This window comes from Anomaloglossus baeobatrachus, chromosome 5 (assembly GCF_048569485.1).
Source record: "Anomaloglossus baeobatrachus isolate aAnoBae1 chromosome 5, aAnoBae1.hap1, whole genome shotgun sequence".
In the NCBI taxonomy this organism is placed as follows: domain Eukaryota; kingdom Metazoa; phylum Chordata; class Amphibia; order Anura; family Aromobatidae; genus Anomaloglossus; species Anomaloglossus baeobatrachus.
Window position 1 is genome coordinate 116,507,494 of NC_134357.1, and position 15,891 is coordinate 116,523,384.

The window sequence follows — 15,891 nt, forward strand, 5'->3', positions numbered from 1 at the left end:
ACTCTCTTCAGACACATCACATGGAGACTGATTGCGCTGAGACCCTGAGCAGTGTGATGACGTTGAGGGTCTTTCCCAGCGAGCCCGCTTGGGGTGGCTGGGGCAATCATCTGAGTCATTATACTCATCCTGAGAAGCCGGGGACCCCCTTGCAGTCTGGATTAAATCCAACTGCGGAGGATTAGAGGACATAGACCTCGCCGTGTCCATAGACTGAGCCCCAGGCATGGATTGCAAAGTTTCCAGGATTTTTGCCATAGCCACAGACATATTATCCGCAAAAACTGCAAAGTCTGTCCCTGACACCGGGGCAGGACTTACAAGCGTCTCAGCCTGGGTTACTACCTCTCCGGACTCCGGCTGGCGAAGCAGCACCGGATCTGAGCATTGCACACAATGGGGGTCATTGGAGCCTGCTGGTAGAGCAGCCCCACATGCAGCACACGCAGTGCACACAGCCCTAGCCTTGGCAGCCTTGCGTCTTGTGGATGACATGTTGCTGCCTCCTCAGAGCGATCTGGGGTATACAGCCAGGAAGCGACCTCACAGTGCAAGAAATCAATAAATATCTATGTCCAGTGACACAGTACACTAATACACAGTAAGGCACTAGAGGGGCCAGCTGAAAAGCCGCTTACCGCCCGCTTAAGAGCGGGTGTGTGGTCTCCCAAAGCCCCTCAGTCTAGGTCTCCCAGAGCCTTGCGTCCTTCCTCCAGCCAGACATGCATGCAATGGCTGCCGGCGTCCTGAGAGAGGAAGGGGGGCGGGCCCTGGGCGTTCCTGACCAAGAGCGGGAAGCCTGCTTCCCTCTGTGCCTAGTGAGAGGGCTGGAGCATGTAAATCAGGCTCCAGCCCTCGTCGCTGCCGTGAAACAGCGTCTCTCCCCTACCCTGATTGACAGGGTGGGGGCGGGAACGATCGGAGCTGCCGGCGTCCTAGGCCCAAAAGCCGGGGACTAGAGTTATAAACGCCCCCGCCGTAAAAGCGCGGTCGGCGTATCCCCGGCGCACCACAAGTCACAGCAGCGCCGCCGGTCCAGTGAGGGTCGGCGCTGCGTTCCCAGAACACAAAGTCCCCCAGATAACTGTAGGAACACCAGCTCAGTGTACGGTCCCCGGCGCACTACAACGCCCAGCCAGCCCGGAGTGCGTCTGTGCCTGCCGGGGACACAGAGTACCTGTATGATGCAGGGCCCGGTCCCTGATGGTACTCCTGCTCGGCATCCACCAGGTGCTATGGGTCTGTGGATGGAGCCCGGCGTCAGAGCTTTGAGGCCGGCAGGATCCCACTTCCACAGAGCCCCCAAGGGGATGTGGTAGGAAAACAGCATGTGAGGCTCCAGCCCTGTACCAGCAATAGGTACCTCAACCTTACAACACCATCCAGGGGTGAGAAGGGAGCATGCTGGGGGCCCTATATGGGCCCTCTTTTCTTCCATCCGAAATAGTCAGCAGCTACTGCTGACTAAAATCTGTGGAGCTATGCATGGAATGTCTGACCTCCTTCGCACACAAAGCTAAAACTGGAGTACCCGTGATACCACGGGGGGGTATAGCCAGAAGGGGAGGGGCCTTGCACTTTTGGTGTAGTGCTTTGTGTGGCCTCCGGAGGGCAGTAGCTATACCCCAATCGTCTGGGTCTCCCAATAGAGCGCTGAAGAAAAAATCAAAACAATGCACACGAAGAGCATTTCTAAAACCAAGTACCTTTTACTGGAGCTCCATCCATAATTTCATATTTTGCAACAGTCTCTGTTTCAGTTGTAGTACTGGGTCCTAGGAAGCCAAAAAAAAAAAAAACGACAAACATGGAGTATAATAGGTACATAACATTTGTAAGTTATCCCCTTACTAAACACTGGATTACATAGAAACTGGGTGTTTGGGGGTTAATAAATTGGAGAAAAAGGGTGTGGGTTTTTTTTTTATTTCAAATAAAGGATTTTTTGGTGTGTTTTTCCATTTACAGATTAGTAATAGGGGGGGGGGATCTCAGACACCTTCTATTATTAATCTAGGACTTAGTGGCAGCTGTTATTAACCGCTTCTATTACCCGGATTGCCACCGCACCAAGGCTATCGGTATGAGCTGGGTAAAGTGCTGGGATTGTCACATCTAATTGATTAAGCAATGCTGGGAAGCTGCAGGCTGCTATCTTTAGGCTGGGAGCCCAACAACCATGGCTCTCCCCGGCCTGAGAATACCAGCCCCCAGCTTTCGACTATCATGACTGGGTATCAAAATGGGAGGGAAGGTGTGGGGGGGGGGGGGGGGAGGGAAGCGACCCCGCACACTTTCTTCATTTAAAGAGATACAGATATATAATAAAAGCCACATGGGTTCCCTGTGATATTGATACACAGCCAAGATAAGCACATGACTGGAGGCTGCAGCCTGTAGCTGTGTGCTTCATCTGTGCTTGGTATCATATGAGGAGACCCTGTTGCAATTTTTATTTTTTTTTTACACCACTGTAGAGACGCAGACCTCGTGTGACTTCAAGCAATCAAGACACGCTGTCACACAGAGTGGGGTGCACGGTCTGATTGAAACCAATCAGATGCTAGGACTGCCAGTGGGCGGGGAAAGTAGTGAATATGTATAAGGGTAATGAGTGGGCCCCGGAATAAGTGTTACATCCGAGTGCGAGACTCAACAAGTAAAACACTCCTGCTTTATTCCCCATTTTAATTTATTTATATTTTTAATTATCTGGGTGGACGAATCCAGATAGTTACGTGACGTTCCCCAAAAACTCACTGTCTGGGGGTCGGTGCACAGATCCTGAATTTTACAGTCAGAGTTTGCACATCACTACTAAAACAGTAGTCTGTGTATAGCGGTTTCACATGGGAGGTCGTGTAGCAAGAGGAAATGCATTTTACCTATTCCAGTTATTTCCTTCTTAATCAGCTGCAATTCCATGTGCTGTATTTTTATTCTGACCAGTAAGAAGTAAATTTTCCCAACAATGACATCTTTTAAGTGGTACCTTCAAAACAACAAAAGAGACATTTTTAGGAACCTGTAGTTTTGTTAATGTACTGAATAAGTAATTTTTCAAGAATTAAGTTTAAAGAAAATAACTGTAATAAAAAGTTTACTTTACAAGTAGGAAGTGATATTACTGGGATATAAAAAGGAATTTTCAGATTTATGGGGGTCTGATGGCTGCTGGGTATGTCTACAAATAAGAGAAATTGGTCTTATGTTGAGTAGATTTTAGAATGGTGTCACTTTGGGGTATTTTCTGTCACCTAGCATCTCACATCTCAGTCATTTCAAAATGTGATGTGGTCTCAAAAAAAAAAAAAAAAAAAAGATATATCTATCTAAAAATGGTGCTGCTGTAAAGTAGACATGTGTGAAATGTTATTAGCTACTTTGTGTGACAGAACTCTAGGATTTAAAGGGCATAAAAATTCAAAGGTTGAAAATTTCAAAACTTTCAAAATGTTCGCTGAATTTCGGATATTTTCACAAATAAATTGCGAAAAAAAAAAAATATATTGTCTTAAATTTACCACTATCATAAAGTACAAAAGGTCCAGAAAGAAAAAAAAAAAAAAAAAAAAAACAAAAAACAAAACTGGGAACCATTGAACACTTGCAGAGTTAAGCTGGTGTCACACTTGCGATTGCCTCGCATGTATCTCCCGGCTGACTCACACTCTCCTCACAGGAGCGGGTTAGTTGCAGGCATCTCTATGTAGCCGAGACGCTCCTGTGAGAAGACTGAGTCCGTGACGGGTGATGCACCGCAAGGCAATCGCAAGTGTCACCGGCCTTAACCTGTGAAAGGGACACTGGTCAGAACTGAAAAGAAGGGAATTTTGTTTACTTACCATAAATTCCTTTTCTTCTAGCTCCTATTGGGAGACCCAGACAATTGGGTGTATAGCTTCTGCCTCCGGAGGCCAAACAAAGTATTACACTTTAAAAAGTGTAACCCCTCCCCTCTGCCTATACACCCTCCCGTGCATCACGGGCTCCTCAGTTTTGGTGCAAAAGCAGGAAGGAGGAAACTTATAAATTGGTCTAAGGTAAATTCAATCCGAAGGATGTTCGGAGAACTGAAACCATGAACCAAAAGAACAATTCAACATGAACAACATGTGTACACAAAAGAACAACAGCCCGAAGGGAACAGGGGCGGGTGCTGGGTCTCCCAATAGGAGCTAGAAGAAAAGGAATTTACGGTAAGTAAACAAAATTCCCTTCTTCTTTGTCGCTCCATTGGGAGACCCAGACAATTGGGACATCCAAAAGCAGTCCCTGGGTGGGTAAAAGAATACCTCGATAAAAAGAGCCGAAAAACGGCCCCCTCTTACAGGTGGGCAACCGCCGCCTGAAGGACTCGCCTACCTAGGCTGGCATCTGCCGAAGCATAGGCATGCACCTGATAGTGTTTTGTAAAAGTGTGCAGACTCGACCAGGTAGCCGCCTGACACACCTGCTGAGCCGTAGCCTGGTGCCGCAATGCCCAGGATGCACCCACGGCTCTGGTAGAATGGGCTTTCAGCCCTGAAGGAATCGGAAGCCCAGAAAAACGGTAGGCTTCAAGAATTGGTTCCTTGATCCACCGAGCCAAGGTTGACTTGGAAGCCTGCGACCCCTTACGCTGGCCAGCGACAAGGACAAAGAGCGCATCCGAACGGCGCAGGGGCGCCGTGCGAGAAATGTAGAGCCGGAGTGCTCTCACGAGATCTAACAAGTGCAAATCCTTTTCACATTGGTGAACTGGATGAGGGCAAAAAGAAGGTAAGGAGATATCCTGATTGAGATGAAAAGGGGATACCACCTTAGGGAGAAATTCCGGGACCGGACGCAGAACCACCTTATCCTGGTGAAACACCAGGAAGGGGGTTTTGCATGACAGCGCTGCTAGCTCAGACACTCTCCGAAGTGATGTGACTGCCACTAGGAAGGCCACCTTCTGCGAAAGGCGTGATAGAGAGACATCCCGCATCGGCTCGAAAGGTGGTTTCTGAAGAGCCGTTAGCACACTGTTAAGATCCCAGGGTTCCAGCGGACGCTTGTAAGGTGGGACTATGTGGCAAACTCCCTGCAGGAACGTGCGGACCTGCGGAAGCCTGGCTAGACGCTTTTGAAAAAACACGGAAAGCGCTGATACTTGTCCCTTGAGAGAGCCGAGAGACAAACCCTTGTCCATTCCGGATTGAAGGAAAGAAAGAAAAGTGGGTAAGGCAAACGGCCAGGGGGTAAAACCCTGATCAGAGCACCAGGATAAGAAGATCCTCCAAGCCCTGTGATAGATCTTGGCGGACGTTGGTTTCCTGGCTTGTCTCATAGTGGCAATGACATCTTGAGATAACCCTGAGGACGCTAGGAGCCAGAACTCAATGGCCACACAGTCAGGTTGAGGGCCACAGAATTCAGATGGAAAAATGGCCCTTGAGACAGCAGGTCTGGACGGTTTGGAAGTGACCACGGTCGGCCGACCGTGAGATGCCACAGATCCGGGTACCACGACCTCCTCGGCCAGTCTGGAGCGACGAGGATGGCGCGACGGCAGTCGGACCTGATCTTGCGTAACACTCTGGGCAGCAGTGCCAGAGGAGGAAATACATAAGGCAGTCGAAACTGCGACCAATCCTGAACTAATGCGTCCGCCGCCAGAGCTCTGTGATCTTGAGACCGTGCCATGAATGCCGGAACTTTGTGGTTGTGCAGAGACGCCATGAGGTCGACGTCCGGCGTTCCCCAGCGGCAATAGATCTCTTGAAACACGTCCGGGTGAAGAGACCATTCCCCTGCGTCCATGCCCTGGCGACTGAGAAAGTCTGCTTCCCAGTTTTCTACGCCCGGGATGTGAACTTTGGAGATGGTGGAAGCTGTGGCTTCCGCCCACAGCAGAATCCGCCGAACTTCTTGGAAGGCTTGACGACTGCGTGTGCCGCCCTGGTGGTTGATGTACGCGACCGCCGTGGCGTTGTCCGACTGTATGCGGATCTGCCTGCCCTCCAGCCACCGATGGAACGCTTTTAGGGCTAGATACACTGCCCTTATGTCCAGAACATTGATCTGAAGGGAGGACTCCGTCGGAGTCCAGGTTCCCTGAGCCTTGTGGTGGAGAAAAACCGCTCCCCACCCTGACAGACTCGCGTCCGTCGTGACCACAGCCCAGGATGGGGGCAGGAAGGATTTTCCCTTTGACAAAGAAGTGGGAAGAAGCCACCACTGAAGAGAGGTTTTGGCTGCCAGTGAAAGAGAGACGTTCCTGTCTAGGGACGTCGACCTCCTGTCCCATTTGCGGAGAATGTCCCATTGAAGTGGACGCAGATGAAACTGCGCAAAGGGAACTGCCACCATCTTCCCTAGGAAGTGCATGAGGCGCCTCAAGGGGTGTGACTGGGCCCGAAGGAGAGAGTGCACCCCTGTCTGCAGCGAACGCTGTTTGTCCAGCGGAAGCTTCACTATCGCTGAGAGAGTATGAAACTCCATCCCGAGGTAAGTCAGTGATTGGGTCGGTGTCAATTTTGACTTTGGGAAATTGATGATCCACCCGAACCTCTGGAGAGTCTCCAGAGCAATGGTCAGGCTGTGTTGACATGCCACCCGGGAGGGTGCCTTGACTAGGAGATCGTCTAAGTAAGGGATCACCGAGTGGCCCTGAGAGTGTAGGACCGCCACCACGGATGCCATGACCTTGGTGAAGACCCGTGGGGCTGTCGCCAGGCCGAAAGGCAGTGCCACGAACTGAAGGTGTTCGTCCCCGATGGCGAAACGCAGGAAGCGTTGATGCTCTGGTGCAATCGGCACATGGAGATAAGCATCCCTGATGTCGATTGATGCTAGGAAGTCTCCTTGGGACATCGAGGCGATGACAGAGCGGAGAGATTCCATCCGGAACCGTCTGGTTCTCACGTGTCTGTTGAGCAGTTTGAGGTCCAGAACGGGACGGAATGATCCGTCCTTTTTTGGCACCACGAACAAGTTGGAGTAAAAACCGCGACCACATTCTTGAAGGGGAACGGGGATCACAACTCCTTCTGCCTTCAGAGTGTTCACCGCCTGAAAAAGTGCATCGGCTCGCTCGGGGGGCGGAGATGTTCTGAAGAAACGAGTCGGAGGACGAGAACTGAGCTCTATCCTGTAACCGTGAGACAGAATGTCTCTCACCCATCGGTCTTGGACATGTGGCCACCAGGCTTCGCAAAAGCGGTAGAGCCTGCCACCGACCGAGGATGCGGTTTGGGGAGGCCGAAATTCATGAGGAGGCCGCCTTGGAGGCGGTCCCTCCGGCGGTCTTTGGAGGACGTGACTTAGACCGCCATGCAGAAGAGTTCCTCTGGCCCTTCTCTGAACTGTTGGACGTGGAAGATTGGGACCTGGCTGAGGGCCGAAAGGACCGAAACCTCGATCGAATTTTTCGTTGCTGATGTCTGTTTGGTTTGGACTGGGGTAAGGACGAGTCCTTTCCCTTGGATTGTTTAATAATTTCATCCAATTGCTCGCCAAACAAACGGTCGCCAGAAAATGGCAAACCGGTTAAGAACTTCTTGGAAGCAGAGTCTGCCTTCCATTCGCGTAGCCACATGGCCCTGCGGACTGCCACAGAGTTGGCGGACGCTACCGCTGTACGGCTCGCAGAGTCCAGGACGGCGTTCATGGCGTAGGACGAAAAGGCCGACGCCTGAGAAGTCAAAGACACAACTTGCGGAGCAGAGGTACGTGTGACCGCATTAATTTCAGACAGACAAGCTGAGATAGCTTGGAGTGCCCACACGGCTGCAAAGGCCGGAGCGAAAGACGCGCCTATGGCTTCATATTCTGAAATCCTCCACCGGCAGAAGTGATTGTAAAAATGTCTGCCAGAGCTCTCAGGGGAGGAGGGAGCCGTGGGCGGTGACTAATAAAGTGCGGGAATCTGGTGCCCCACAGTGCTCAGTGAGGGGGGAGGAGGACACCTAAGTATGCTCCAGCCCTCACTGCCGACGTCCAGTCGACCGTCCCGCCCTTACCCCTGACTGGCAGGCCCGGGGGCGGGAGTTATGGTACTAGGCCGCAGAAGCCGGGGACTAAATTTAATAGCGCGGCCGGCAAACAGGCGCGGTCGGCGCGGTAGTCCCGGTCGTCACACAAAAACAGCAGCCGCTGCAGCGTCTGTAACACAGGCGCTCCATGCACCGTCCCCAAGGGGACACAGAGTACCTTTTAGATGCAGGGCCTGTCCCTGATGATACCCAGTCTCCTGTCCGGCAGATTCCCCCAGGGGCTGCGGAGGGAGCCCGGTCCCAGTGAATGGTGACCGGTTAGGATCCCACTTCTCCCAGAGCCTCTAAGGGATGGGGAAGGAAAAACGGCATGTGGCTCCAGCCTTTGTACCCGCAATGGGTACCTCAACCTTAACAGCACCGCCGACTTAGTGGGGTGAGAAGGGAGCATGCCGGGGGCCCTGTTGGGGGCCCTCTTTTCTTCCATCCGATACAATCAGCAGCTGCTGCTGACTAAAATGGGAGCTTGAGTGAATGTGTGCCTCCTTCAACACAAAGCATAAAACTGAGGAGCCCGTGATGCACGGGAGGGTGTATAGGCAGAGGGGAGGGGTTACACTTTTTAAAGTGTAATACTTTGTGTGGCCTCCGGAGGCAGAAGCTATACACCCAATTGTCTGGGACTCCCAATGGAGCGACAAAGAAAAGAGAAATTTTGTTTACTTACCGTAAATTCTTTTTCTTATAGTTCCGACATGGGAGACCCAGACCATGGGTGTATAGCTTCTGCCTCCGGAGGACACACAAAGTACTACACTAAAAAGTGTAGCTCCTCCCTCCGAGCATATACACTCCTTGGATAACCAAATATAGCCAGTTTAGTGCAAAAGCTGAAGGAGGACATCCACCCACAAGTAGAGATAGAGTAAAACCCGGAATAACCAGAACCTCTGTCTACAACAACAGCCGGTGAAAACACACGGAACAAGAAAGCTGCCAACAGGCAACAGGGAGGGTGCTGGGTCTCCCATGTCGGAACTATAAGAAAAAGAATTTACGGTAAGTAAACAAAATTCTCTTTTTCTTCATCGTTCCTTATGGGAGACCCAGACCATGGGACGTCTCAAAGCAGTCCATGGGTGGGAATAAACAGAAAACTGAGAAGTAGGCAAAACCTAACTTCACAAATGGGCGACAGCCGCCTGAAGGATGCGTCTGCCCAAGCTCGCATCTGCCGAAGCATGAGCATGCACTTGATAGTGCTTCGAAAAGGTGTGCAGACTAGACCAAGTGGCAGCCTGACAGACCTGCTGAGCCGTAGCCTGGTGCCTGAAAGCCCAAGAGGCACCGACAGCTCTGGTCGAGTGCGCCATAATCCCCGGCGGGGGAGGCACCTGAGTACATTGGTAGGCATCGGATATGGCCGACCTAATCCAACGAGCTAGGGTCGGTTTAGAAGCCGAGAGACCCTTGCGCTGACCTGTGCTTAGCACAAAAAGAGAGGTGCACCGCCTAAGACCAGCGGTGCGTGACACATAGATCCGGAGCGCCCGCACCAAATCTAAAGTATGCAACGCTTTCTCAAAGCGATGCACAGGGGCCGGACAAAGGGAAGGCAATGAAATGTCCTGGTTAAGGTGGAAACGAGACACCACCTTAGGGAGAAAGTCCGGAGTCGGACGGAGAACCACCTTGTCTTGCTGAAAAACCAAAAAGGGTGACTCCGAAGAGAGCGCAGCCAAATCAGAGACTCTCCTGAGGGAAGTTATGGCCACTAGAAAGACCACTTTCCGTGAAAGTCGAAACAAAGAAACTTCCCTAAGAGGCTCAAAGGGGGGTTTCTGTAAGGCCGTGAGGACCAGATTAAGGTCCCAGGGATCCAAAGGCCGCCGATAAGGAGGAATGATGTGAGATGCGCCCTGCATGAAGGTGCGCACTTGAGCCAGTCGGGCGATACGCCGCTGGAACAACACTGACAGAGCCGAGACCTGTCCCTTGAGGGAATTGAGGGACAGTCCTAGCTGCAGACCGGACTGTAGAAAGGACAGGATGGTCGGCAAGGAAAAAAGGCCAAGGAGCATGGTCGGAAGAGCGACACCAGGACAGGAAAATTCTCCAAGTCCTGTGGTAAATCCTGGCCGAGGAAGACTTCCGAGCCTGAGTCATAGTGGAGATGACCTCGGAAGGAATGCCTGAAGCCGTTAGGATCCAGGACCCAAGAGCCACGCCGTCAATCTGAGAGCCGCAGAATTCTGGCGGAAAAACGGACCTTGTGAGAGAAGGTCTGGGCGATCCGGGAGATGCCGCGGCACTTCTACGGACAGACGGAGCAGGTCTGGGTACCAAGCTCGCCTGGGCCAGTCTGGAGCAATGATTATGACCCGACGGCCCTCCATTCTGATCTTGCGCAGGACTCTGGGCAAGAGAGCTAGAGGGGGAAACACGTAGGCCAGACGGAACTGGGACCAATCCTGAACCAGCGCGTCCGCTGCCAAGGCCTGAGGATCGTGGGAGCGAGCCACGTAAACCGGGACCTTGTTGTTGTGCCGGGATGCCATGAGATCCACTTCCGGAGTGCCCCACTTGCGGCAGATTGACCGGAACACTGCCGGATGCAGGGCCCACTCGCCGCTGTCCACGGTTTGACTGCTGAGATAATCTGCCTCCCAGTTTTCTACGCCTGGGATGTGGACTGCGGATATGGTGGACTTGGAGTCCTCCGTCCACTGAAGGATACGTTGAACCTCCAACATGCTAGGCGGCTGCGAGTCCCGCCCTGGTGATTGATGTAGGCAACTGCTGTCGCGTTGTCTGACTGGACTCGAATGTGCTTGCCCGCCAACAGGTGGTGAAAGGCTACGAGAGCTAGGAGCACAGCTCTGATTTCCAGCACATTGATCGAGAGGGCTGATTCGGACGGAGTCCAAGTGCCCTGTGCGCGGTGGTGGAGAAACACTGCTCCACAGCCGGATAGACTGGCATCCGTGGTGAGAATCACCCAGGACGGAATCAGAAAGGAGCGTCCCTGGGATAGAGAGGGGCCGAAGCCACCACTGAAGGGAGCTCCTGGTCTGTGGCGACAGAGCCACTAGCCTGTGCAAGGAAGAGGTCCGCTTGTCCCAACAGCGGAGAATGTCCAGCTGCAGAGGACGCAGATGGAACTGGGCAAAGGGAACCGCTTCCATTGATGCCACCATCTGACCCAGCACCTGCATGAGGTGCCTGATGGAATGACGGTGGGGCCTTAACAGAGAGCGCACCGCCAGATGAAGGGACTGCTGTTTGACTAAGGGCAGCTTCACAAGTGCCGGCAGAGTCTCGAATTGCATCCCTAGGTACGCAAGTTTCTGGGTCGGGGTCAGAGTGGACTTGGGCAGATTGACAAGCCACCCGAATTGGACAAGCGTGGCGAGAGTGAGCGAGACACTCCGCTGACAGTCTGCACTGGATGAAGCCTTGACTAGAAGGTCGTCCAGGTAAGGAATCACTGCCAACCCCTGGAGGTGCAGAACCGCAACCACTGCTGCCATGACCTTGGTGAATACTCGAGGGGCCGTGGCTAACCCGAAGGGGAGAGCCACGAATTGGAAATGTTCCTCTCCGATTGCAAAACGTAGCCAACGCTGGTGTGAAACTGCAATTGGCACATGCAAATCGGCATCTCTGATGTCGATGGATGCAAGAAAATCTCCTTGAGTCATTGAGGCCGCACCTGAACATGCTTGTTGAGAAGCTTGAGATCCAGGATGGGCCGGAAGGAACCGCCCTTCTTGGGGACTAGGAAGAGATTTGAGTAGAAACCTCTGAACCGTTCCCGGGCGGGAACCGGTACAATTACTCCGTTGGCCTGCAAGGATGCCACGGCCTGAGAGAAGGCGGCGGCCTTGGAGCAGGGGGGAGTGGACAGAAAAAAAAAAATCTGTTTGGCGGGCTGGAAGAAAATTCTATCCTGTAGCCGTGGGAGATGATATCCCGCACCCACTGATCGGAGACGTGTTGAAACCACACGTCGCCAAAGTGGGAGAGCCTGCCACCGACCAAGGACGTTGCTGGCGCGGCCAGGTAGTCAAGAGGAGGCTGCCTTAGTGGCAGCGGCTCCTCCGTTCTTCTGTGGACGCGGCTTCGTGCGCCAGCTGGGTTTTCGATCCTTGGCTGAGTTAGTGGACGAGGCTGAGGGCTTAGTGGATTACCAGTTAGAGGAACGAAAGGAACGAAACCTCGACTGGTTCCTGCCCTGGACAGGTTTCCTGGTTTTAGTTTGTGGCAAGGAAGTACTCTTCCCGCCAGTAGCCTCCTTAATAATTTCATCCAGTTGTTCACCGAACAGCCGGGACCCAGCAAAAGGGAGCCCAGCAAGATACTTCTTGGAAGAAGCGTCTGCTTTCCACTCTCAAAGCCACAAGATCCTGCGGATCGCGAGGGAATTAACGGAAGCCACCGCCGTGCGGTGAGAAGCCTCCAGAATGGCAGACATGTCATAGGATGAAAAAGCCGAAGCCTGGGAAGTTAAGGCAACCATTTCGGGCATAGAGTCCCTGGTGAGGGAATGCATCTCCGCCAGAGAAGCAGAGACGGCCTTAAGAGCCCACACTGCTGCAAAAGACGGGGAGAACGAGGCCCCTGCCGATTCATAAACCGATTTGGCCAGAAGGTCAACCTGGCGGTCAGTGGAACCCTTAAGTGAGGTGCCATCCGCCACAGATACAACTGTCCGGGCTGAGATTCTAGACACCGGAGGATCTACCCTTGGTGAATGAGCCCACTCCTTGACCACCTCTGGTGGAAAGGGAAAACGGTCATCAGAACTGCGCTTTGGAAAGCGTTTGTCAGGAGAGGCCCTGGGCTTGGTCACAGTGGCCTGAAAACTGGACTCCTTGCTCTCTTAGGTGAGGTAAACTGGTGTTTTTCTACCAGAGAGGCTTGTTCCTCTGACACTGGTGGATTGAGGTCCAGTACGGAATTAATGGACGCAATCAAATCACTAACATCTGCATCACCTTCGGTTAGATCAATGGGGTACATAGAGGTAGCGTCTGAGCCCACAGTAAAGGCATCCTCCTCGCCCTGAGATTCAGCTCGTGAATCATAGCCGTGGGACGAGGAAGGAGAAGAGTCCCTGCGTCTCCGTTTAGGAGGACGGGGTCTGGGAACAGATGAAAAATCCTCTGTGAGCTCTGCAGAGCGAGTCGGAGCAGCAGAGGCGCCCTGAGAAGGGGGCTGATGCATGGTCAGCAGAGTCCGGGACAGCTGTCCCATGGAGTCGGCAAAGGACTGGGAGATAGCATTAGAAAACGATGCTACCCAAGCCGGGGGTTCAGCCACCGGGGCTGGAGCAGCCGGCGGGACCCCTGGGGAGACTCCAAGCTGAGGCACCACCATGTTAGAGCAGGCATCACAATGTGGATATGTGCTCGGTTCAGGCAGTATGAGACATGCAGTGCATATTGCGTACAGCCTTGCAGCCTTGCTCCTAGTGACAGACATGCTGCTGAGGTGGAGGCTCTGCAGTAATGAACACACTCCTTCAGAATGACCCCCAGAGATTGTATAAAAAAGTCCACAACCAGAGGTTGTGGCTTACCAGACCGTTTTGTGCGCCCTCCGGATTCCACAGCTTGGACCCACAGACAGATTGCAGAGCTGCAGCAGCCAGCGCCGATCAGTGTGAGAACGCTGATAAAATGGCGCCGGAGAGAGGGGGGGCGGGGTTTAGTCCAAGAGCGGGAACCGGAGGGCCAAGGAGAAATACAGGGGAGGGAAACATCTCCTCAGAGAGGAGTGTCCTCCCCTGTGCTGAACGGCCGGTGGGCGGCGCCGCACTGTTCCCCTGCATGACTGACATGCAGGGGCAGTGAAACCGAAAGTAGGCCGCAGCCGAAGCCGAGGCCTAAATTTTTCCATGCGGCCGACAAGTAGGCACCCTCGGCGCGGTTCTCAGGAAAAAAAACAGAGAACCGTCCGGAAATTACAGCAAAGTAAATAACACACTCTCCCCACAATAAATGTACCAGGGACCCCTCAATAACATCTCAATACTTAGCTTATGAGACGCAGGGCCAGGTCCCTGAGGGATGAGCGCTCCGTCCGGCAGGGTCCTGAAAGGGCTGCGGATGGAGACCGGTCTCCTGCAAAGCAGTGAGAACCGTGATGGCTCCCACTTCAAGCCAGAGCCCGAGGGGATGGTGAAGGAGCGCGGCATGTAAGGCTCCAGCCTTGTAAAATCAACCTTAACAGCACCGCCGACACAGTGGGGTGAGAAGGGACATGCCGGGAGTCCAGGTTGGACCCGCTTTTCTTCCAATTCTTTAAAATGAAAAATCAAAAATCAAAGAGAATGCATGTGTGGATGTGTCACCTCCTGAACACAAAGCATTGAACTGGCTATATTTGGTTATCCAAGGAGTGTATATGCTCGGAGGGAGGAGCTACACTTTTTAGTGTAGTACTTTGTGTGTCCTCCGGAGGCAGAAGCTATACACCCATGGTCTGGGTCTCCCATAAGGAACGATGAAGAAATAAAAATTGGCCTGGCAATTAACGTGAAAACCATGCTTAGGGGTAAAAATGTCTCCACAGGTGTCAATGGGATTTAGATCCGGACTGATTGCTGCCACTTCAGAACTCTCCAGCACTTTGTTTCCATCCATTTCTGGGGGCTTCTTGAAGTTTGCTTGGGGTCACTGTCCTGTTAGAAAACGTGTGACCAAAAACACAAACCCAGCTTGGACACAACACTGCAACCCAAAATCCTTTCATAGTCTTTAGATTTCATGATGCCTTGCACACTGTCAAAGCATCCAGTGCCAGAGGCAGCAGAACCAAACCATCTTTGAATTTCCTCCATATTTGACTGTAGGTACTGTGTTCTTTTCTTTGCAGGCCTCATTCTATTTTCAGTAAACTGTAGAATGTCGGGCTTTACCAAAAAGCTCTAACTTGGTCTCCTGTATAAAAGACTTTCCCAGAAGGATTTTGACTTACTCATGTACATTTTGGCAAACTGCAGTCTAGCTTTTTTGTGTCACTGTGTCAGGAGTGGGGTCCTCCTGGGTCTCCTGCCATAGCAATTCATTCAAATGTCGATGGATAGTTTGTGCTGACACTGATGCACCCCGAGCCTGCAGGACAGCTTGAATATCTTTGGAACGTGATTGCAGCTGCTTATCCACAATACGGACTATCCAGAGTTGCAAGCGGTCATCAATTTTTCTCTGCCGTCCACGTCTAGGGAGATTAGCTACAGAGCCATGGGTTGTAAACATCTTGTTTATTTTGCGCTCCGCGGACAAAGGAACATCAAGATCTCTAGAGATGGACTTTTAAATCATGAGATTGTTGATATTTTGCAACAATTTTTGTTCTTAGGTCCTCAGACAGCTCACTTTCTGTTCTTCATGTTTAGTGTGGCACACACAGACAATAAAAGATTGAGTCAACTTCTCCCCTTTTTATCTAGTTTCATGTTTGATTTTCATATTGCCCACATCTACCTGAAACAGGCAAGTTTGTATGCAGATCACATGCTTGAAAAAGTTGTTTACCCCTCAAATTTTGGAATGATACGAACAACTTAGTCAGGCCCATTTTTTGCGTTTTATGTGAAATTATGCCCAATTTCTTTTTTTTGTGTTGTGCCAATACACAAAGGAAATAAACATATGTAAGTGGAATAATTTTCTGGGAGAAATCTGTTTTTTGGGGAGTGGATTGCATGCATTTGTGATCTTTGATCAAAGAAGTACCTTACGTTAGCGTTTACAGCAATAGTGTAGCTTACGTACTTATTAATCGCAGTGCGCTGACGCATAGTGTATGTTTGCGTTTGTATATTGCCAACGTAGCATATTAGTGCACATGTACATAAAATATTAAGGGAAAGCGGGCCATAATTTTTCGTCCTTTAAGGTGCAGATTTGGCCAAAGTTTGCAACAA

General features: G+C 51.7%; 1 protein-coding gene across 1 annotated transcript in view; it reads right to left on the bottom strand.

The window, feature by feature from the left end:
• VPS26A (VPS26 retromer complex component A) overlaps nucleotides 1-15,891 on the bottom strand; it is a 100,986-nt gene that overhangs the window by 58,951 nt on the left and 26,144 nt on the right. The window contains exons 6-7 of the mRNA XM_075348794.1: nucleotides 2,886-2,992; nucleotides 1,707-1,775 (exon numbers count right to left, since the gene is read on the bottom strand). Of these exons, the coding sequence (XP_075204909.1) occupies nucleotides 1,707-1,775; nucleotides 2,886-2,992 (176 nt within the window). The remainder of the gene's footprint in view (nucleotides 1-1,706; nucleotides 1,776-2,885; nucleotides 2,993-15,891) is intronic.